Source organism: Garra rufa, chromosome 23 (assembly GCF_049309525.1).
Source record: "Garra rufa chromosome 23, GarRuf1.0, whole genome shotgun sequence".
Taxonomy (NCBI): Eukaryota; Metazoa; Chordata; class Actinopteri; order Cypriniformes; family Cyprinidae; genus Garra; species Garra rufa.
In genome coordinates this window covers 4,539,997-4,565,017 of record NC_133383.1, presented here as the reverse complement: position 1 = coordinate 4,565,017, position 25,021 = coordinate 4,539,997, and the positions used below count along the sequence as shown (strand labels likewise).

Sequence of the window (25,021 nt, the reverse complement as noted above, 5' to 3'; positions counted from 1 at the left end):
GTTTCACTTAGTGACGCACCGAATTTTAGACATCCTCGAATTCAAGTTTCCTTATTGCGATGAGATTTGTTATTTTTTTATATGAAACACAGTCTGAGCTCACAATTGTAAGTTCTGAAACGAAATCCCAACGATAAATGCCGTTTTGGCGTGGTTTTAACGTGTCGTGACAGATCGCCTCAGTTCAAGCGGGACGCGAACCAATCATATCTTCCTCTTTTAACGTTAGTTCCAACAGAAAATACACATGAATGAACGTCAGAAACTATGCTGAAAGAAAAAGAAGAACTTACCGAAATGTGTCATGCCTCTTGTAATTGCTGAATCGGTGTTTCAACCACGAAAAGACGTCAGTAAAACCTCTTGTAAACAGTAACATTACATTTAAGTTACTTCAGCAAAATTTAAAAGGACAGTACACCTAAAAATAAATATCCCAAGTCTTAAAATGCACATATAGATCAAATAAATCCAATTTTATATATACAGTTGAGGTCAAAAGTTAACATACACTTTGCAGAATCTACGAAATGTTAACTATTTTATCAAAATAAGAGGGATCATACAAAGTGCATGTTATTTTTTTTTTATTTAGTACAGACCTAATTATTAATATTAATAATAGTTGAATTTATAAAAATGACCCATTCAAAAGTTTACATACACTTGTTTCTTTATGCATTTCAGCATTTGCAGCATTTTTTGAGATCCATCTTTTCACACTGAGGACAACTGAGGGACTCATACGCAAATATTACAGAAGGTTCAAACTTTTCAGGATGAACACAGGGACTCATGAATAACTTTAACTAAAAATAAAAAAAAGTGATCCCTCTGATTCTTCTTTGGTAAAATAATTAACATTTAGCGAATTCTGCAAGGTGTATGTAAACTTTTGACTTCAACTGCATACATTCTTTTACTCTCTTTTATTTAAATTGTCAAAACAGTGCAGGAAAACTTCATTTTTTTTTTTTTTTTTACCAGTTGTCTTTATTATTTCATGTATCTTAAAGTAGACCTGTCATAAAAAATGCTTTTTTACAGCCAAATTTATATTTCAACAGCAAATTAGAATAGAACCATAATTATATCATTAAAAGGCTTAAATAAAAACCTTGATTATTAAATAAAATGTGTTCTTGGTTTAGTTTTTCTAGGCTAAATGAAAACGTCATTTTCGGTTTTGATGTTTTTGTAAAAAACTAATTTCAGTGCATCAGTGGTTTCATTGAGTTTTTGCAATAATAATCCAAACTTCTTTAGATACTTTTTGTTGCAGCCATTTCAAATATTCACATTCTGCTAATATCAGAGCTGGTTTCTTCCAGTATTAAAGCCCTTGTAAAGAGCCATACCCAAGGTGAAACTAGGTGTAGTCTTGAGTCCCACACCCTGTTAAACACACTTTCAAGCGTCTCTAGAGTTTGTCAACACTCAGTCATACACTGTTTCTGTCCAGCCAGGCTTTCAGTAGTGGGCCATTCCTGTCCATCCATCGGATGTTCTGCTGGATTTTCTGCAGGGCCTGTTGAACGCTGCGGAGCCCAGAGCCCTGATCCTCCGCTAGTGACCCGAAGAAAGACTGAACCTACAGGGACAACACAAACAACCCATGTTCTTACATTTTCTACTGACACAAATGCAATGCTTTTGTTTACATATGCCCTTAACCAGAAATGATCTGTCGCCCGTGATTTATTTAAGCTCATGCGACCTCAACATGTTGACATGAAAAATAACCACTCTAATCTAGAATAAAAATGTGTGTGCACATAATATTTCTCAAAATATATAAATATAAATATTTCTCAAATTCAGTCATCAAATACTTTGTGGGGAATAAAAATGAAGACTATTATTAATATCATTAAATGCATTAGCTCACATGATCTAACAATGAGAAATATATTTTTAAAGCATTTATGAATTTTTTGTTAATGTTAGTAAAAATATAATTGCTCATTGTTTGCTCATGTTAGTATGGAAGCCTGTTTATGGCATGGAATAAAAAAAGTTTATATCTTACAATTCTGGTTTATCTCGCAATTCTGACTTCATATCTCACAATTCTGATTTAATATCTCCTAATTCTGACTTTATCTCACAATTCTGACTTAATATCTCATAATTCAGATTTAATATTTGTAATTGACAATTTTGCAATTCTGACTTGATATCTCATAATTCAGATTTAATATTTGTAATTGACAATTTTGCAATTCTGACTTGATATCTCATAATTCTGACTTAATATTTGTAATTCTGTATTTATATCTCCTAATTCTAACTTTGTCTTTCAATTCTGACTTTATATGACTTAATATCTTGCAATTCTAACTTTGTCTTGCAATTCTCACTTAATATCTGGTAATTCTGACTTTATATCTCATAATTCTGACTTAATCTCATAATTCTGACTTAATCTCGCAATTCTGACTTTATATTATACAATGCTGATTTAATATCTCGTAATTCTGACTTTATATCTCATAATTCTGACTTAATATCTCGTAATTCTGAGTTAATCTCGTAATTCTGACTTTATATCTCATAATTCTGACTTAATCTCACAATTCTGACTTTATATCTCACAATTCTGACTTAATATCTTGCAATTCTGACTTTATATCTTATAATGCTGACTTAATCTCATAATACTGACTTAATCTCGCAATTCTGACTTTATATCGCAATTCTGACTTTATATCTCACAATTCTGACTTTATCTTGCAATTCTGACTTTATATCTCACAATTCTGATTTAATATCATAATTCTGACTTTATCTCACAATTCTGACTTTATATCTTGCAGTTCTGACTTTATATCTTACAATGCTGACTTAATATCTCATAATTCTGACTTTATATCTCATAATTCTGACTTAATATCTCGTAATTCTGTCTTTATATCTCATAATTCTGACTTAATCTCATAATTCTGATTTAATATCATAATTCTGACTTTATCTCGCAATTCTGACTTTATATCTTGCAGTCCTGACTTTATATTTTACAATGCTGACTTAATATCTCATAATTCTGACTTTATATCGCAATTCTGGCTTAATATCTCGTAATTCTGACTTAATATCTCATAATTCTGACTTTATATCGCAATTCTGACTTTATATCTCGCAATTCTGACTTTATCTCGCAATTCTGACTTAATATCTGGTAATTCTGACTTTATATCTCATAATTCTGATTTAATATCATAATTCTGACTTTATCTCACAATTCTGACTTTATATCTTGCAGTTCTGACTTTATATCTTACAATGCTGACTTAATATCTCATAATTCTGACTTTATATCTCATAATTCTGACTTAATATCTCATAATTCTGTCTTTATATCTCATAATTCTGACTTAATCTCATAATTCTGACCTTATCGCGCAATTCTGACTTTATATCTTGCAGTCCTGACTTTATATCTTACAATGCTGACTTAATATCTTATAATTCTGACTTTATCTCACAATTATGACTTTTTATCTCAATTCTGACATAATATCTCATATCTCACAATTCTGACTAATATATTGTCATTCTGACTTTATATCGCAATTCTGACTTAATCTCATAATTCTGACCTTATCGCGCAATTCTGACTTTATATCTTGCAGTCCTGACTTTATATCTCACAATTTTGACTTAATATCTTGTAATTCTGACTTTATCTCGCAATTCTGACTTTGTATCTCAATTCTGACATAATATCTCATATCTCACAATTCTGACTTAATATCTTGTCATTCTGACTTTATATCGCAATTCTGACTTTATTTTGCAATTCTGACTTAATGGCCCGGTTTCACACAAATTTACTCTTTTAATATTTATCCTGTATAGGGATAGTTACAGTGCATTAACTAATGTTAAAAACTAACCTTACTGTAAAGCATTACTGAATGTTTTAAGGTAGAAATGGACTATAATCAATGCAATGGTTCAATATCCTAACTGCTTTAACACTTTATTTTGCATTTTTTGTACTATAGATGCTCAATTTGCATTCATACTTTTAGCAAGAATCAATCTAAAGTACCTCATCGAGCATTTCCCTGGTGGAATACTGATCGGTCACTCCAACCGCCATGCGAGATATTGCAGACGAACCGAGATCAAACCTAAAAAGAGGATTTTGGATTGAATACACCTAATATTCACAATCTAACATACTATAATGTGTCATAAGCACCATAAAACAAGAATGTGATTATATTGAACCAAATAATAACTAATAATCAGGTAGACATGAAAGTTTGCTACACACTTTTTCACGAATTTCCCCCAGTTGGTTTTCAGAAACTCCCAGGCGAGTTTGAAACCTTTCTGGTTTTTACTGACACTGATGACCAGCGACGGCAAGTCTTGAGTTTTTATTATCTCTCCTTCGATGCCTCTTTCCAAAAGCCTAGACAGAACGAGAAAGAAAAACACATCATGGAGCAGGATTAAATGACTCAAGACACACAGGATTGAAAAGGTGAGAAATGAATCACGTTTGCAATTTAATGATTTTCAAGACAAGGTCTTTTTGGATAAATACGCCAAACAGTTTGACCTTTCTTAATGATTCATGCTCCATCATCAATGTCAGGTTTGGGTGAACTATGAAAATGTCATGTGACGTCTCAGCAGCTTCACGAATCCAGACTCACCACTGAAGCTTGTGAGCTAATGGACTGTACGCCAGGGCGGCTTTAATCATCCACTTCTCTGATGGCGAGGCAGATCGCTTGTATTTCTCCAACAGGAAGTCCCAGCCTTCATCTGTACGTGCCCCTTCAGTGTAGACCACCAAACTGACGTCAGTGGGCAGCCTAAAGCAAATAATACAAAGGTTATGTTTGGATGAATGAAAATAGTACGTGTTTTGTAGAATGTGGACACTATGTGAATCACACTAACAAACCCACCACATTTTGCCATCAGATTCTTTCCACTGCTGGAAGAGTTGAGTGGCGGTGCTGACGCAGGACGGGTAACGGCGGACGCAGGCGAACAACAGCAGATAATTCCTCAGCATCCGCTCAGATACAGACCCGTCATCAGACCAGCTCTGACGGTCAATCAGCGTCTTGAATAACTTCACTAAATGACCCTGTTAAATCAGCAAATCAACAACAGCTTGTCTAAATTTCTTTTATTTTTATCATAAAATGCATTCAATCTTTTTACCAAATTCTGTTTTCAGTTTTTATTCCGTTTTAATAGTTTAATTACATTTTAATAATAAATAAGAATGTCTAATCAATTGACTTGACAATTGAAAATGTAACAAATTTCATTAACAATTCAAAAACTTGTTTTTGTGGCAATCGAATTGATAACACTTTTTTTTACAATTAAAAATTCCTTGTTTTACTTTTTTAAAAATTTATTTATATATATATATATATATATATATATATATTCTTAATATTTTTTTTCTGATGTTTAATCAACCAAATTCATAAAAAAAAAACAGATTTATTGTATTACAATAGTGATAATCAAATTAATAACACTTTTTAAAATAAAAAAATTATACACTTTTTTTAACAACCTAATCTCCTAAAAAGTAATCAAATGCAATTCTAACGATTCCTTTCATTTCTTTATGGTAAGAAGTACATTCTGCTGTACAATTGCAAATATATTCCTGTCATAATTTCTTCAAATTAAACTTTTATTTGGCAGGTTGTAGTTAAGACCTTTGAGTTTCTGTGTGTATTTGGTAAGAGTTTTATCCATTTGTATTAATGATTAATTGTACAGCCCTTATTTTGATCCAAAGTTCTGTGAAATTATATATTATAAAGTGAATTCCATTTTTATGACTGGATTCTGTGATTCAGTGTGTGTTTTTTTGCACTGCAGAAATCACAAATATCATTAATATTCAGATGTTGCTGTCGTACCCTGGTCAGCTACTTTAGTAAATGTCAACAAAAGATTTTAATGTAATTAAAGGGATGGTTCGGACTCGGAGTAGAATTGACTTCATTGCTATGCACTCCGAAGCCCATGTTAATACCCCATCCGAAGTTTTTTTTACCTTAGTGGAACATTTATGGAGATATTAGAGTTTTTCGAATTGGTTGTTACAGGGGTGAATGGTACATGTGATGTATCTCGTAAATTGCACCACTAAACATGCAAGTAATCATACCAAACTTGTACAGTAGTGTAAATAGGTTATGTACTCACAAAACGCTGCATCGGAACATTTGTAAGTCCACCATGAGTGTTTTAAAAACACGTTTTACCCGAGAACTACTAGTCTCAAAAACTACAAATGGCGACACGTCGACGTCACTTCCCTGGTTTGAAAAAAGCACGTAAAAGTCCTCCTACAAGTTGACATGCACACAGATGTAGTAGGAAGACTTTTACGTGCTTTTTTCAAACCAGGGAAGTGACGTCGACTTGTAGTTTCTGATACTAGTAATTCTCGGGTAAAACGTGTTTTTAAAACACTCATGGTGGACTTACAAATGTTCTGATGCAGCGTTTTGTGAGTACATAATCTATTTACACTACTGTACAAGTTTGGTAAGATTACTTGCACGTTTAGTGGTGCAATTTACGAGATACATCACATGTACCATTCACTCCTGTAACAAGCAATTCGAAAAACTCTAATATCTCCATAAATGTTCGACTAAGGTAAAAAAAACTTTGGATGGGGTATTTAGATGGGCTTCGGAGTGCATAGCAATGAAGTCAATTCTACTCCGAACCATCCCTTTAACATCCTTAACATCCAAAATATTGCCTATATCATCTTTAAAGTAGACTTAATCATGTTTTCAACCACAACCTTCAGCTGGTTCTCCAGTTCCTCCATGTTTCTCTTCTCCATGAGTTTGTAAAGCGGCACCAGCTCATTAAAGCCCTGCGTCACCGGCATGATCGCCGACTCTTTACTGAGGTACAAACTCAGATTCAGAGCTTTATCCAGCGGGACTTTCTCAATGCTGAAGAAAAGACAAATACATTTGATTTAGAACAAAAATAAACTCTGTGACAGTAATATGACTTTAAATGACTGAATGTCATTTTTAAATGAAGTCAAATCAAATCAAGTGTCACTTGTAATCAAATGCAGCAGGACATTTTGTCTTCAGTAATGTCACTTTTCTTCATATTTGAAGTCATTTTGTTTTTGTATCAACTGGTGTTCTCCTCAAGTTCACACAGGCGTCTACAAAACTTTTTATCACAAACTTCTTTTGTCAGATTTTTTGTTGGCACTTGATTTAATGCATTTCAATGCAATGACATTTAGACAGTAAGTGTGACTTACGTGACCAAATACTTGTTTATATATGTGTAAGATATATCATAATATAGAAATTTAATGCGCTGCAAATGCTGTTTTATGTTCTCTTTAAAAGAATATTTCACCCAATAAGGAAAGTTTGCTGAAAATGAATTTAAAATGGAAATGAGTTTGTTTCTTTGTGGTAACAGATTTGGAGAAATGTCTCACCAATGGATCCTCTGCAGTGAATGGGTGCCATAAGAATGAGAGTCCAAACATCACAATAATCCACAAATAATCCACACCACTCTAGTTAATGTCTTGTGAAGTGAAAAGGTACATGTTTGTAAGAAAACTTCCAGTTAGAATACCATAAAACCATAAAAGTCCATAATCCATAATATTGTTTCCTAAGGTGAAAAAGTCTTATGGTCTGAATCAGGAGAGAAATCTGCACAGATCAAGCACAAAAGTCCAAAACAGCTCTAAGCAAATATGTTGGTGGATTATGATGTGAGAGACAACAGGACTCATATTTTGGCCAGAAGCAACAGTTTAAAGTTAAAAAAAATCTTAATGATGAATTTTTGTCTTACAAACATGCAGCTTTTGGCTTTACAAGATGTTAACTGATGGACTAGAGTGGCATGGATTACTTGTGGATTACTGTGATGTTTTTATCAGCTGTTTGGACTGTCATTCTGACGGCACCCATTCACTGCAGAGGATCCATTGGTGAGCAAGTTATGCAATGCTTAATTTCTTTAAATCTGATGAAGAAACAAACTCATCTACATCTTGGATGACCTGAGGGTGAGCACATTTTCAGCAAATAAGGAACACCAGCTCATTTCCCTCACCTGACCAGCTGAAAGATGTCATGGATCAGACTGGCTCTGTCGTTGCTGCTGAACACGCTGTGGTTCTGCTGGAGTTGGTTAATCAAAGCGTCCCAGCCTCTCGACTCATAATGCACAATATAATACCCCCGCAGGTCCACGTTAAATTTAATCCAGTCTACCTTCTCTGGCAGGTACAACACATCTGCAAACACACAGTCAGATTTCAGCATAGCAGAAGGTAAACACGTTGGTTTAATATCTGATTTTTCCATCTGGTTCATGGTTTAATATCTGATGGACCTTTTTCAGTTTTCAGCAAGAAACGTTGCACTGCATTACTGTGACTGGTGATGTAAGTCAGAGGAACTTGCCACAGGAAGCTCGATGTACTGTGGGAAATTAAATATACAAACAACCAATATTAAACAATCAATTATTGCTTTGAGTGAGGAACATAAAGTCTATATTGAGAGCAGCATTCTAGCTTAGTGCATTTACTATTTCTGCAGTATGCATACTGTGCATAGTAGTTTCCATAAAAACTAGTGTTTTTATTGTTAAAGCATTAGTTCACTTCCAGAACAAAAATACAGATGATTTACTCACCCCCTTGTCATCCAACTTATCTTGTCTTTCTTTCTTTAGTTGAAAAGAAATTATCTTTTTTGAGGAAAACATTTCAGGATTTCTCTCCATATAATGGACTTCTACAGTGCCCCCGAGTTCAAACTTCCAAAATGCAGTTTAAATGCAGCTTTAAAGGGCTCTAAATGATCCCAGCCAAGAAAGAAGAGTCTTATCTAGCAAAACAATCGGTTATTTTCGAAAAAAAAATAAATAAAAAATTTGACAATTTATATACTTTTTAACCTCAAATGCTCATCTTGTCTCGTCTCTGCGAAATGCATGAGAAGTCTGTGTAATCTGTGTCAATACATTTATGGTATGTCGAAAAACTCCCATCTCGTTTTCTTTCCCAACTTTAAAATCATCCAACATCGCTGCAGAAGTACCGACCCAGTGTTTACAAAGTAAACATAGAAAGAAGATTAAACGCCCTTTACAAAAAAAGGTAAAACAGCGTTGTAGGGCGATTTTGAAGTCGAAGACGAAAATGAATTGGAAGTTTTTCAACATACCCTAACTGTATTGACCCGGATTACACAGACTACACATGCACATCGCAAAGACGAGACAAGACGAGCGTTTGAGGTCAAAAAGTATATAAATTGTTAATTTGTTTCAAAAATAACCGATCATTTTGCTAGATAAGACCCTTCTTCCTCGGCTGGGATCCTTTAGAGCCCTTTGAAGCGGCATTTAAACTGCATTCTGGAAGTTCAAACTTGGGGGCGCCATACATATCCATTATATGGAGAGAAATCCTGAAATGTCTTCCTCAAAAACATAATTTCTTTACGACTGAAGAAAGAAACACATGAACATCTTGGATGACAGGGGGTGAGTACATTATCTGTACATTCTTGTTCTGAAAGTGAACTACTCCTTTAACAAACTCTAAAACGATTTAAAAATCACGTTTAGGTTCAAATTAAAGCATTACTCCACTTTCAGAATAAAATAAAGATAATTTACTCACCCCCATGTCACCTAAGATATTCATGTCTTTCTTTCTTCAGTCACAAAGAAATTAAGTTATTTGAGGAAACATTCCAGGATTTATCTCCATATAGTGAACTTCAATGGTGCTCAACATATTGAAGGTTAAAAATGCAGTTTCAGTGCAGCTTCGAAGGGCTCTAAATGATCCCAGCCGAAGAATAAGGGTCTTATCTAGCAAAACGATCTGTCATTTTCTTAAAAAAAAAAAAAAAAGGATATTTATACACTTTTTAACCACAAATGCTCGTCTTGTCTAGCTCTGCGATGCGCATGCGTACTAGTGTATTCCCGTTCAAGACGGTTAGGGTATGTCGAAAAACTCCCATCTCATTTTCTCCTCCAACTGCAAAAACGTCCTACATCGCTGTTTTACCTTTTTTTGTAAAGGGTGTTTGACTCTCCTTGCACGTTCACTTTGCAAACACTGGGTCTTTACTTTTACAGCAATGTAGAACAATTTTGAAGTTGTTGGACAAAACTAGATATGAGTTTTTAGACATACCCTAACTGTATTGAACCAGAGTGCACAAAGTATGCATGCACATTGCAAAGCTAGACAAGACGAGCATTTGAGGTTACAAAGTATGTAAATTGTACATTGTACAACAAGAACATAACCAATCGTTCCACTAGATAAAACCTTTGAAGTAGCATTGAAACTGCATTTTGGAAGTTTGAACTGGAGGGCACATAGAAGTCCATTATATTGAGATAATTCCTGTACTGTTTTTCTGAAAAAACATAATTTCTTTACGACTGAAGAAAGAAAGACATGAACATCTTGGATGACATTGGGGTGAATAAATGTTTAGGAGATTTTTATTCTGGAGGTGAAGTAATATTAAAAACCTATAAAGGAATGTTAAAAAAAATGCACTGAACTTTACCTTTTCTTAACGTTAAAAATAAAACGGAAGTAATATCATCTATTATTCTCTTTCATTAGCTTCTTATTTGATCACTGAATTATGACAGACTGTTTCACATACTATTTTTTAAATGTATAGTATGCATTAAACAATAGCGTAATATTCCATAGCCAGTACGTACTTCGAAGTCTTCGAAGAGTTTGCTTCTCTAAGGAAGCGCTCCTGTTTGAGAGTGACCTCTTGCCCTTTGACCTCCACAGTGATTAAAGGAAAGCCCTCCTGCAGCGTCCAGGTGTCCATAATGGCTCCAACATCAACACTGTCCTCCATGAACCATTTCTGCCAGAATGAGTTTTAGCATTTAGTACAATTATTTAATCAGTTATTTGGTTCATGGTTCATTTCTAATATAAATGACACATGTTTAGTAAAGAAAAAAATATAAGAGCTTAAATTCTTGTCAATCTAGATCATTTGATTAGATAAAAATACAAATAAATTAACAAAATTAAATGTAAAATTGTGTATTGCAGCACTCACAGAGGCTGGAGATTCAGCCCTGTTTTTAGAACAGAACCCATCAAGTTTTAGTCTCCCTGAATCCAATTCATCAGAAGTACAGATCTGAAAAGATTGAAATGCATTTAGCCTTTATGGGAATTGTTTCAATTACTTAAAGGATTGGAGAACATACACAGAGGTTACTCACATTAGTAAGACTTTCCCAGAGATGAGCATTCACTGTGTTCTGGTAGCTGTGTGTCTTCAGGTAACGTATAATACCATACTTGAAACCCTCTGGGGTCAAGAAATCCCTCAACATGTTCAGGATACATGCACCCTTCAGAGATTATGAAGAACAAGTAGAAATATTAAAACAAATGAACCCTTTTTTGTGTTGAAAAAACAAGTACTCCATTTGGTTTCCATGCAATTGCCAAAAATCAACACTTTATAAACTGAAAAACAGCAAAGAGTCAGGTAAAACAACTTTACTGTAGCTTGTCAAAGTCTAAAATATGAAAGACATTAAGAATGTAAGAAATTTAAGGTCTTCTGAATCATCCAAGCAAAATTGGGTGTTTCTTCAAATTCAGTTTTCCATTTTAATTCTGTTTTAATAGTTTAATTGAACTTTTATAATAAAAAAAGACGTATAATCAATTGATGTCATATTTCATGATTTTTATCCTCCAAATTCTCTGTTTTACATTTAATTTTTTCCTGGATTCTGTTTATATATATCTATATATCTATATCTATATATCTATATCTATATCTATATATATATATATATATATATATATATATATATATATATATATGGGTAAAAGATGTCCACGTCAAAAGAAATTTACAAAACTGATTTTATGTCAATAGAAATCACAATAAATGTAAGTAAAGTGTCTACTTTTAAGGTTTCAAGTAGGGCTGTCGCGATAACCGCAATATCGCAATACCGCGCTATTGACGTGCATAACCGCAGAGGAATGCAACAACCGCAGCAACCGCGATATTTGCCTGTTTTCTTTTTTCCTAAGGATTTGCCCTTCTCACTTAATGCCTGTGCGCTGAATATTAAATTAGTAATAAGTTAGTAATGATAACATAATGTGTTTATTATGAGGCTCAGTTGATATGCACTTAACAAGCCTAAACAGACAGCGAATGAGAGAGAGATCGACTGAGCATGTGCGATTACCTGCGTCTGTCTTTCAGATTGAGTATGTATGTGAAACTAGCTTGTCATGTCCAAGGAAAGTGAAATCTCTGTCTTAACATCGGTGCTCTGCTGGTCAGCTGAGCCTTTAAAAGTGGCGATTAAAGTTAAAATGATTTCAACATCGTGTTTCATTACGTCTCTCTTTGAATAAATAAGCGTTTTTGAACGTATAGTTGAATGAACGGATTAGACTTACTCAAAGATAGTCTCTTGCCTCCATCTTGTGGCGTAAAAATGAAACTGCACTGACTGACAGCTCGTCTAGAACACGCAGGTGAAATACTGACAGAAAGTCTCTTGTCCAGTCAGACTCGAGGGTGCGCGCTAACTGTTATATACACGAAGATTTCAGATGCAAAGCCTCTAAGTATGTCTGACATTTTTCTTCAAAATTTGCATTTCTTACTGGCTAGGTTTCTATGTAAGTACTGTTTACTTCACTTCATATATCAACGCGATTTGGTTTCGGTTTATTGATTTCTGAATATGACCTTACATTGTAACAGCCTACACACAATTATATGGCGGTAATACCGCATACCGCGCTTCTGAGCCACTCAAAATTACCGCAAGGGAAATTCCTTAACCGCGACAGCCCTAGTTTCAAGTAAGTTTTTGGAGAATAAAATGTCAAAATTTGGTTGAAAAAATGTTACATTGTCATTCAGTGTAACAATACTTATGTAAAAATTCAAACAACATGTTTATTCTGACTTGTACATATTAAAATATATAAAAGAATAAGGGAGCTTATTTAAGTGTTTTAAATTAATAAAAAAAATCTTACTGACAAATGAGTAAAACCTAGGATATTGGCAAATTTTAAAAATGTAGAATTACAACTAATTAGTATTTGGGGTGAAAGTAATTTGTCTTTTAATATGTCAGAAATTGATTTTTGTTGTAAATATGCCTGACAACACTGTTACTGAATGACATTTTAATGGGTAACTATCTTCTGTAAATTAGAGAAAAATGTAAGATATTTATTTTTTGCTCAAAAAAAAATGCAATTAAATTAAACAGAAAACTTTTTACAATTTTTTTGGGACAATTTAAAGCAGTATTACTGTTTTATTTAATATGTATATTATTTTGATCAAAAAGTATGTTTAATCAACCAAGAAATCATTCCAAAACTGATTTATTGTATTAAAAATGGTGGTAATCGAAAGAATAAAACTTAAAAAATTTATATATATATTTTTTTTTTTAACAATTTAATTTATCTCCTCAAAATTTATCAAATGCAATTTTAGCAGTTCCTTTGATTTTCGGCAAAGTGCTGCACAAAATATTGATTGATAAGGCATTTTAATAAACTATATTATTTTAATTTTTATGATGAAAAGTGCATTCTTCTGTACAATAGTAATATATTTCTGTCATAATTTCTTCAAATTAAACCAATTTTTATTTGGCAGGTTGTAGTAAATACCTTTGAGTTTTTGTGTGTATCTGACAATAGTCCATTTTTATTAATGGTTATTCGTACACCCCTTCTTTTAATCCACATTTTGCCAAGTTCTGTAAAATTCTACATTATAAAGTAAATTTCATTTTTATGACTGGATTCTGATGAGATTCAATCTGCGTTATATGCACTGCAGAAATCACAGGTCACCCAGAATTGGGTGTTTCTTCATATATTTGTGTTTCTCAGTCAAAAATTGTGTTTTTGGATTTTTTTGGATCCCAGTTGCAAGTCTATTGCAGCACTAAAAAAGAAGTGTTAGAAATGTTTACCCTCATAAGGGTTTGAGAACCAGACATAAAAAGGCAGTCAAAAAAGATTTTCTGGAAGCAAATTGGGGTCAATTTGAGCCCTAACACCACTGAAGTCACCATAAAATTAATACAGACTTTCCAATACACATCTACACTACAGGTCAAAAGTGTAATGTGTGGAACATTTGCATGCACATTCATAACTGAAAAGGGGAAAAGTTCACAAAATTTCAAAAAGAAATTATTGGTTTAACCAATGTTTCAAGCAGTTTATAAATCAAATGCAGGTCAAACTGTTCTACAACACAATATTAATCTGGGCAATGTATGACTATAAGGATTGTAGATAGAGATAAACTGTACCTTCCGGTAGGAAACGTCATCAAACATCTCACTGATTTCTGCAGGATTCTCCACTGGAGTGGAAATAGGGTGTGAGGAGGTTAAAGAGTCCACTGACATGGCGGTGAAGCACTTCTCCAAGAAATAATCATCCTAAAATAGAGGCATTATTTATAAATTAGCCAATTATAATTACATGTCATTACAATCTCAATTATTAGCTGAATTAATTAGTCTCACCACTTGCAGCTCAGGGTGGGTGATGTTGACAGACACATACTCCATAAACTTGGCAAAGCCCTCGTTTAGCCACAGGTCATTCCACCACTGCATTGTGACCAGGTTTCCAAACCACTGAACAACAGATTTATGTGAATAATGTGAAAAATTAAATCTGGCAACAGATTATCTATTTACAAGATATTTTATGTTTTTTAAAAATATTAAGTTAATAAAGGCTGCATTTATTTGTTCAGAAATATGGACAAAAACTGTAAAATTGTGAAATATTATTTCGATTCAAAATAATGTTTTTCTATTTTAAGATACTTTAAAATAGAATTAATTTATGTGATGCATTACTCCAGTTTTCAGTGTCACATGATCCTTCAGAAATCATTCTAAGATGCTGATTTATTATCAATGTTGATGGAAACAGTTGAGCTGCTTAACATTTTTTCGAACCTGTGATTTTTTTTTAGGATTCCTTGATGAATAAAAAGTTAAAAAGAACAGCATTTATTTAAAATAGAAATATTTTGTAACAATAGAGGTTTTTGCTATCACTTTTTATTATGTAACACATCCTTCTGTATTTTTAAACAAATAAATGCAGCCTTGATGAGGAGAATAAACTTATTTAAAAACATAAAAAATCTTACTGATCCTAAAATGTTTCATGTCTTATATCATTTAGCACTCTTTCTTCTCACATAACAATAACATTTAGAATCGATTTTCAATCAACCATTTATTTCTATTAGAGAAGGTTCAAACGCTCACTGATGCTTCAGGAGGAAACAAGATGCAGTCTTATATTTCACATAAAAGACGATTACATGACATTCAATGATCCACAGCTGTGGATTCCCACAAATTCTTCGGTGTTTCAGCATTTTTCTGTATTTGAACCCTTTCCAACAATGACTGTATGATTTTGAGATCCATCTTTTCACACTGAGGACAACTGAGGGACTCATGTGCAACTATTACAGAAGGTTCAAACACTCACTGATGCTTTAGAAGGAAACACAATGCATTAAGAGCTGGGGGTGAAAATTTAAAATTTGAAGATCTGGGTCAATTTAACTTATTTTGTCTTCTTGGAAGTACTTCTGTAGCTTCTGAAAGGCAGTACTAAATGAAAAAAAAGAAGATATATAGGCAAAATAAGAACAATGTACATATCTTGATTTTGTTCAAAAGTTTTCACCCCTGGCTCTTAATGCATCGTGTTCCTTCTGGAGCATCAGTGAGCGTTTGAACCTTCTGTAATAGTATTCCCTCAGTTGTCCTCAACGTGAAAAGATGGATCTCAAAATCATACAGTCATTGTTGGAAAGGGTTCAAATACAAAGAATTTGTTGGACCTGAAAGATTTTTCTAAAGAACAGCGGGCAGTTTAACTGTTCAGGACAAACAAGGAACTCATGAACAACTATCACTAAACAAAAAAACAGATGTAGATTATTTAGGAAACAACACAGTGTTAAGAATCAAGTGTATGTAAACTTTTGAACAGGATAATTTTTATAAATTTAACTACTATTTTCTTTTGTGGACTATATGCAAACGTCTTTTATGTGAAATATCTTATTATCAGGTCAGTACTAAATAAAAAATAACATGCATTTTCTATGATTCCTCTTATATTGGCCTCTTATTAAGGTGTACGTAAACTTTTGACTTCAACTGTATGTGTGTATATACGATTTCTACCATTATATATTTTATACATATTATATTTATTTGTTTGTTTGTTAAGTCAAACAATACGCAGAATAATGCACAGATGGTCATAAACTAACTGCATGTGCATTATCCATTACTTAGATTGAATTAGTAGTAGAAATATCAACCTGATGTGCCAGTTCGTGGGCGATGACTTTGGTGATTCCTAGTTTGTCAGAGGAAGAAGATTTCTCAGGGTCAAAGAGCAAACCAGATTCTCTGTACGTCGACAGGCCCCAATTCTCCATAGCACCTGACTGGAAATCTGGGATCGCAGCAAGATCTGCAAATACAATTATATTCAAAATGAGGTTATTTGAAACGATTTCTCGCCAGATAGTAATACATTACACCATTTTCACCAGCAAAAAAAAGTGACTGCTTTCACACTCACCGTGTTTGGGAAGTGGATATGGGATGTCAAAGTAATCATCATAAAAGTCTAGCAGTGTAACAGCAGTGTTGAGAGCATATTCCGCCTGACTGATCTTCTCAGGAACCGTATACACTGATATCTACATCAGGATTCAGGTTATGAAGAGAAGTATGGGTATATTACAGTAATTATAAAAGTAATTATTTGATCCCCTGCTGATTTTGTACGTTTGCCCACTGACAAAGTGATCAGTCTATAATTTTGGTCTTGTAGCCTATTCCAGCCTTGTGTAGGTGTCACAAATAAGGTCCATGGGTTTCCGTCTGCTTGCCATCAGAGGTTGCTGTACCTTTACATTGACTTTCACACTACACAAACTGTGGCACGTCACCCTGGACTACATTTCCCAGCATCCATCGTGTTGATTACACACAGCTGTAGCCAATCACACACACACTATTTAACACCTACCCAGATCCTTCTTAGATTGCTGAGTATTGTTTTGGGTTTAGCATTCTCCTAGTGCTAGCAACTGTATGGAGCCTTTTCCTAGTTTCCTGTCAAGTCTTGCTGATTGATAAGGGAACAAATACTTATTTCACTCATTAAAATGCAAATCAATTCAACTTTTTTTTTTAAATATATATTTTCTGGATTTTTTGTTGTTATTCTGTCTCTCACTGTTCAAATAAACCTACCATTAAAATTAGGGATGTACAGGATTGAAAATTCTTGTCCGAAGCCGAAACCAAACAAAATTATATATTAAACATGTTTTTTTTTTTTTTTCATGTATTTTGCCTATTTTTTCACCGTTGCATAAATGAAATAGCCAGTTTTGTCTTGCTTTTCAAAGAATCACACATTGCACTAATTTAAAAATATTTAACACTGAACATTTTTAACATTCTATTCAACATTTTAGCCCACCAACAATGCACAATTTAACTTAAAATTTAAAAGTTAGTAAAATAACATTCTTTGGCCATTTTAAAGACCCACGTCTTGAATTAGGTATGTGTTTTTAATGTACAAAAAAATGCAACCTTGCTGAGCAAAGGAGAATGTTATAATGAATTTATTAATAGAGCTGTTGTAATTAATGTTATTATTTTTGTGCTGTTATTTTATTTTATAGAACAACAGTAAAATTACAATGCTCACATTTATGAATGTTGACTTTTATTTTGGCTGAATCCTGCAAGAAGACCTCAGTACTACTTTTTGCTGACAGCAGCAGAGTTATTGTCATGTATCTGGTCTGTCTTCTCATCATGAACTCTTGCACACACATTCTGGACTGCAATCCCCATAAGCCACTGCACCAATCACTGCACACAGCTGCTCCTTGTTTCCCACTGAACTGATTGCTGCACACACCTGTTTCACATTTACCCACATGCATTTAAGCCACAGACACACACACTTCCTTGCGAGGTCTTATTGTTCCTATGGTCGTAATTCTAAGCGTTTATCTCTGTGTTGGATTCTCTGTGTATGACTCTGGACTGTGTACCCGGATTACCTACGTTGTTCCTGTTTTCTGGTGATTATTCTGGCCTGTTGACGATTCTAATAAATGCTGCAAATGGATCCGCACGTCTCAGTCTGACTCCGTGTGACAGAAGACTTCGCCATTACAAGGATCCAGCAGCTTTATTCTCCAGCATCACAATATGGACCCGCATGAGTCTGTAAGCAAGATGGCCTCCCTTCTAGAGTCTCTTGACAAGATGACCTCCCTTCTAGACTCTGTTCGCAAAATGGCTGCCCTTCCAGAGTCTGCTCTCAAGATGGGCCCCCTTCCACAGCCATGGCACAAGATGGCTACCATCAAATCAGAGACTGCGCCGCCAGAGCGCCCTCCAGTGACTGCGCCGCCAGAGCGCCCTCCAGTGACTGCGCCGCCAGAGCGCCCTCCAGTGACTGCGCCGCCAGAGCGCCCTCCAGTGACCGCTCGCTCAGAGCCTGCTCTTCCAGAGTCTCCGCTGGAGACGCCCAGCCCTCCTGAATCTCCGCTGGGGTCGTCCAGTTCTCCAGAGCCCGCTCCTCAAGAGCGCTGTCCAGAGCCCGCTCCTCAAGAGCGTTGTCCAGAGCTTGCTTCACAAGAGCGTCATCCAGAGCCCGCTTCACAAGAGCGTCATCCAGAGCCCGCTTCACAAGAGCGTCGTCCAGAGCCCGCTCCTCAAGACAGCCTTCCAGAGCCTCCGCTGGTTCAGCCCAGCCGTCCAGAGCCTCCGCTGGTTCAGCCCAGCCTTCCAGAGCCTCCGCTGGTTCAGCCCAGCCTTCCAGAGCCTCCGCTGGTTCCGCCCAGCCTTCCAGAGACTCCGCTGGTTCCGCCCAGCCTTCCAGAGACTCCGCTGGTTCCGCCCAGCCTTCCAGAGCCTCCGCTGGTTCAGCCCAGCCTTCCAGAGACTCCGCTGGTTCCGCCCAGCCTTCCAGAGACTCCGCTGGTTCCGCCCAGCCTTCCAGAGACTCCGCTGGTTCCGCCCAGCCTTCCAGAGACTCCGCTGGTTCCGCCCAGCCTTCCAGAGACTCCGCTGGTTCCGCCCAGCCTTCCAGAGACTCCGCTGGTTCCATCCAGTCGTCCTGAGATTCCTGTCTGCCCGGTTCTGGTCACGGAGCTCATGCATGGACTGTTCCCACCCACCCTCCCTGCTGCTCCAGTCCCGCCACCTCTGTCTCCTGACAGTCCCTCTGCTCACCCACATCCCACCTTCGGTGCAGAGGACTTGCCGTGGGACTGCCAGTCTCCATCGGTGTCCAGACTGAGGGATCCCTCACCATCACCTCCAGTCTCAGAGTCCTGGACTCCACCTCGGCCCTCCGACCCTGCGGCTCCACCCCGGCTCTGTGCTCCCTCGTCTCCGTTGTCGGCCGTCGGCCCACCAGCTCCTCCGGGCTCCATCGTCTCTCCGGCTCCGCCCCGGTCAGTCGTCGCCCCACCTTCGCCTCTGGACTCTACTCCTCCGGCTGCACCTCGTCACTCCGTCCTGCCGGCTCTGTGGACCTCCTCCCTCCCGTGGGCACAGCCTCGATCCTCTGTCACTCCGGCTCCGCTGCGTACCTCCGGACCTCCATCTCCGCCGGGGTCTCCAGAGCCTTGGGTTCCGCCTTGGCCCTCCGGATCCTCTGTGTCGCCCCGGAACAATGACTCTCCGGTTCCGCCTCGGGCTCCACCGGCTCCACCTCCGTCGGTCGGCCCCATGCAGGAGCCAACCCTTCCTCCATCATGGCTTCTCCCTCCGTCGGCTCCGCCTCAGTTCGGGGTTCCAGTACCCCTACATGGACCTGGCCCTCCATCCCTCCCCCTGTTCCGCCTCCGCTCCACCACCCTCCAGGTTGTATTATGTGGTTAGAGCGTCTGGAAGCCGCTCCTTGGGGAGGGGCTCTGTCATGTATCTGGTCTGTCTTCTCATCATGAACTCTTGCACACACATTCTGGACTGCAATCCCCATAAGCCACTGCACCAATCACTGCACACAGCTGCTCCTTGTTTCCCACTGAACTGATTGCTGCACACACCTGTTTCACATTTACCCACATGCATTTAAGCCACAGACACACACACTTCCTTGCGAGGTCTTATTGTTCCTATGGTCGTAATTCTAAGCGTTTATCTCTGTGTTGGATTCTCTGTGTATGACTCTGGACTGTGTACCCTGTTGACGATTCCTGCTTCCTGCCATTGCGACCATTCCCTGTCTATCGAACTGTTTCCCGGATTACCTACGTTGTTCCTGTTTTCTGGTGATTATTCTGGCCTGTTGACGATTCTAATAAATGCTGCAAATGGATCCGCACGTCTCAGTCTGACTCCGTGTGACAGTTATGAATGATTCTCATCTCGCAGATCTCCCTCACACTTTGGACTTTGAACCCTGGCTAAGGAGCTTGTGCAGCGCTATCAGAATTAATACAATTTGTGCATGTATTAGACAACATAACATTCTGTAGTTTATTTACTAATGGTTTAAGGCCATTTCGCGATTTCAGTCATCATACAGTAACCAGCAACAACCACCCCTTTGTCTTCTCATGGAAGACATGCGATGCGATACTAAACAGTCTCTCGCTGTCCGTGCTTGTAATGATTTTTGCGTCTTTCTCTGACAGTTTTAAATGCTTCCACACTGCCGACATGTTTGCTGCATTAGTGCACGCCTCTATTTGATTGCCTCACGTAATTGTTCTGTATAATTTATTCGGCCCTTATAAATATTCTGTGCATCCCTAATTAAAATTATAGACTGATAATTTCTTTGTCAGTGGGCAAACGTACAAAATCAGCAGGAGATCAAATAATTTTATTCTCACTTTATAAAGTGCATTTATAATGCTTCTGGTCATGTTATCAACTTGCCTCGACTCCATGCTGGCTTTTTTTACTGATAGACTGGAAATCAGAGATGATGAAGGCCACCAGATAGGTGCTCATCTTCACCGTTGTGTCAAACTGATCCTCCAGCAGCCCGTCGGCCAGTTCTACAGTTCTCAGCTATTAAAAGAAATAACCTTGCGTTAGTTTACAGTCTGTACAACAAATACAGTCTACAAAAGAAATATATACTGAGAAGTCAATGAATCACATTGCAGATGCAATAAAAAATAGACTGGTATGATATGGTTATGATGATACATTTGAGTTACGTGCGCTTTTTTGATTGATATTTTGTGGCATCCTATTTAGGATAATGAATATGCATTAAAAACCTTGACACTCTGATGTGTTGTGAAAAGTGTGTAAGAAATTTCTATTATGATTATGTACGATTATGTAACAAACTGCATTGATTCCGTATAGTTTTATTAGTTTGTGTATGTTAATTTAGCTGGGAGGCGTAGTGAGTGTCATGCTTCTACTGTTTGAGCTTCAGAAAAAAAAACACTGAATAAGTGCTTTTCCACATTTGTAAAACTTACAGATTGTGAAAAATGATGTTTAAAAAAAAATACAGTTTTAAAAATCATACACATACACAGATTTTCAATGTTTTTTGCTTTTTATTTGAGATAAATGCTGATCTTTGGATCTTTCTATTCATCAAAATCTATTTTTTTTTAATCCTGGAAAAAAAATGTACTCAATTGTTTTAAATATTGGTAATAATAATAATACTAATTAATAATAAAAATGGTTTCTTGAACAGCAAATCAGCATATTAGAATGATTTCTTTTTTTCTGACACTGAAGACTGAAGTAATGATGCTGAAAATTCAGCTTTGCATCACAGGAATAAATTACATTTTAAAATATATTAAATTACAAAGCAGTTATTTTAAATAGTAAAAATATTTCAAAATTTTACTGTTTTGCTGTACCTTGGATCAAATAAATGCAGGCTTGGTGAGCAAAAGAGATGTCTTTAAAAAACATTTGACTAGTAATGTATGACTTTTAAAACTGTATTTTTAAACTGATATTTGACTGGTTGTGTATATTTTTAGTAGATTTATTTATTTGCAATGTGTGAGAACTATTAATGTCAGAGATTTACTGTTTTTACCAGATTTTTTTGGTTTGTCATAGTGTGGTTTTTGGCGAATCCAGGTCAATTTCACCTGCACTATGAAGATTAAACCTTGATATTTAACTGCATAAAATGCTAAATTATGTGTACCTTGGGCATGTTGGATATAGAAATGTGCCTGGATTCTCGACGCACACGAATGGTAAAGTTGGCTTTGAATGCAGGTTCATCAAAACAAGGGAAGGCGGCTCGAGCATGCGTTGGCTCAAACTGAGTGGATGCCAACAACCTGTACAGAGAAAAATAATGATTTTTCAATCTTTAAAGCCACTATTGTACAATTAATCTATAGTTTAGTAACTTAAGCACAAATGCTGTGGTTGTCTTACCTGACTTCTCCACTGTTTGTGGTATACCTGCCTTTATAAAACCCATGAAAACTGTCTGATAAGTTGGCGGAGAACTCCAAACACACCACATGGTTTCCTTTCTCAAATGTGAAGCCATCAGAGAAGAGTGCAATCTGTTCATAGGCTTTAAACTCAGTGATTTGCAGATCCTGAGGATGTCTGGAGTCCAAGAGCTGAGCTTTGGAGATGTGGAGGTTCTTGCTATGAAGGATAACAGCTCTGGTGTCTTGCTCTACTTCTATGAGGATCTGGACGACTCCAGTGAAGGTCAGGGAGGTCAAGTTGGGGTGTATAAGGAGGTCATAGTACTGGGGTTTCACAGTTTCTGGCAATCTTACCTTGTCCCAGGGAAAAGGCAAGGCATTTGTGTCTATGTTGACAGACATTGCATGGTTGCCAACAATAAGAGGACAGAATAAAACTGCAAAAGTAAGGCAGCTTAAACAGCAAGACTGGACGAGGAGCATGATGAAGGTTTAATATCAGCTCTCTAATGGTTTCTGTTGGATATGTACGTTAGTCAGATGATTAATAGCACACATGAGCACTGTTTATGATCTGTAGACGCCACAAGGGAAAATAAGAACAGAAATTATACAATATATCGAATGTTTCATTCGATTCAGAGGACAAAAGTTTTAAACGAACCTGTGAGCGATATCCGATCTGTAAATGAAAGTGAAACTACGCAGCTGTCATTCAAAATATCACATTTCCTGACGTGTAATGCGTCTCGTTTTTGCCCTCAGATTGTCTTTTTGCATCCTGCCGCTTACAACACATCACACGACGTTTTATATGACTGAAAAATATTATCTTTGTTTACATAAGGCGAACGCACTGATGAAGACTTATTTCTCATGAATATTAATTACGTCAAATGACGTTTGACGTTTTTGCGTTCAACGGCTCTGCAGCTGGCCAATCTCAGGAGATAGGGCCGATTGCAGAACAGCAGAACCATACGTCACAGCAGTCACACGGCAGCAGCGCCACGGCAGCAGGCTCAGACGGTAGTGGGCGGAGTCTCCATCTGAGATCGAAAGTGGGTGAAAATAATGATCAACTTATAGACCTTTTTCCTGAGTAAACGATGAGCGCCGCCATTACGAATTCTAACGTCAGATTGAATGCTTTTCTGTTCCGGTCTCCATAGGAACCCATTCAAATAGCATCCATCTGTTTTTAATGTAGCTAACTGCTTCGTGTCATCTACACACTCATTAAAGTGAGGCACTGACAAATTACGGTCATTGCGACATTGCCAAGTGATGGCGCTATGGAGCCATGTGCTTTTTAAAAACATTTTAATAGGTTTAACATTAGTCTACCCTAATTTGACTAGAAACAATGCAGACCGGAAATGCAAAGCATTCTTTCAGTTAAGAGTCGGACTTACTTCCACGTTCAGGAAAAACGTCTATATTTTTCCATATATTTTTAAACAGTATAAACTGAGTACAAAGCTCAAACAAAAAACAAAACAAAACTTGAGCAATAGAATGTTTTTATTTAGTTAAACTATATTTTTTACCTACCCTGCAAACAAGCCCAAAGGTACAAAAGCTGAATGGGCCCGAACGGGCTGGGTCATCATGGGCTTAATGTGGGCAGCCCGCTAGTGTGGGCTGCTCACAGATAGCCCGCGGTGAGCCCAAAGCTGTGGGCCTCGCCTAGGCAAGCCCGCACTGGGCCTGTTTAGGTTTGGTGTGGGCTGGCACTAGCCCACTGTGCCCGCAAAAAGCCAGCATGGGCCCCGCAGGGGCATGTTTGCAGGGTAATCATTTCAGTATTAACCAATGTTTCATTGTACATAATACCATGTACTATACACTATACCCATCACAAACTGGATTTTCTCAAAAAAAATATTACAAAATCAAACAAAACATATAGCACAGAAGGCACACATTTAACAACAATAATAACCACACATTACTCACCTAACTAAATTAGTTTAAACCTAAAATAAATCAAAACTCTTTAAACATGCAATTAATCCAGAGGCATGATTTGTTCACACACTCATTAAGGAAATGTCCATATCATCCTTAAATTCAAAGTGAAACATGAAGGGCTGTTTGGCCAGCAGACTCTCATCATTTGTTTCTGCCATTATAAAAGTTCATTATGTTGCTGCACATGAAATATAATGCGAATAACATTAAATAAATATATATTTTTATAAGGTTACACACTGATTATTTATAACTTAAACCCCATTTTTCTACCCATCCGTTGGTCGCGCATATACGCCATGTTTGTAGTTTTTTACACTTTTTATGCGTATTTGTAGTTCTAATCAAATCCTCGTTCAACACTCAATGTGCTGTGGGCAATATAATAGCCGTTAGAGTGCGCATTAATCCGTACTTCGAATTCTAAAGGTAAATTGTAGTAGACCGTCCGGAAATCTTTGGAATACTTG

At 36.7% G+C, this 25,021-nt stretch overlaps 1 protein-coding gene across 1 annotated transcript; it reads right to left on the bottom strand.

The window, feature by feature from the left end:
- Positions 1-979: 979 nt before the first annotated feature.
- Positions 980-23,445, bottom strand: erap1a (endoplasmic reticulum aminopeptidase 1a). The gene is made up of 19 exons (XM_073829378.1): positions 23,242-23,445; positions 22,573-23,151; positions 22,334-22,472; positions 21,076-21,210; positions 16,730-16,850; positions 16,464-16,618; positions 14,626-14,739; positions 14,407-14,538; positions 11,302-11,433; positions 11,133-11,216; positions 10,774-10,931; positions 8,401-8,489; positions 8,119-8,302; positions 6,815-6,971; positions 4,929-5,113; positions 4,671-4,832; positions 4,283-4,423; positions 4,055-4,136; positions 980-1,591 (listed from the first exon to the last, which is right to left on the bottom strand). Exons 2-19 carry the CDS (start codon positions 23,058-23,060, stop codon positions 1,442-1,444), a joined length of 2,808 nt encoding a protein of 935 aa, XP_073685479.1. The 5' UTR covers positions 23,061-23,151; positions 23,242-23,445; the 3' UTR covers positions 980-1,441.
- Between the last annotated feature and the right edge of the window lie 1,576 nt (positions 23,446-25,021).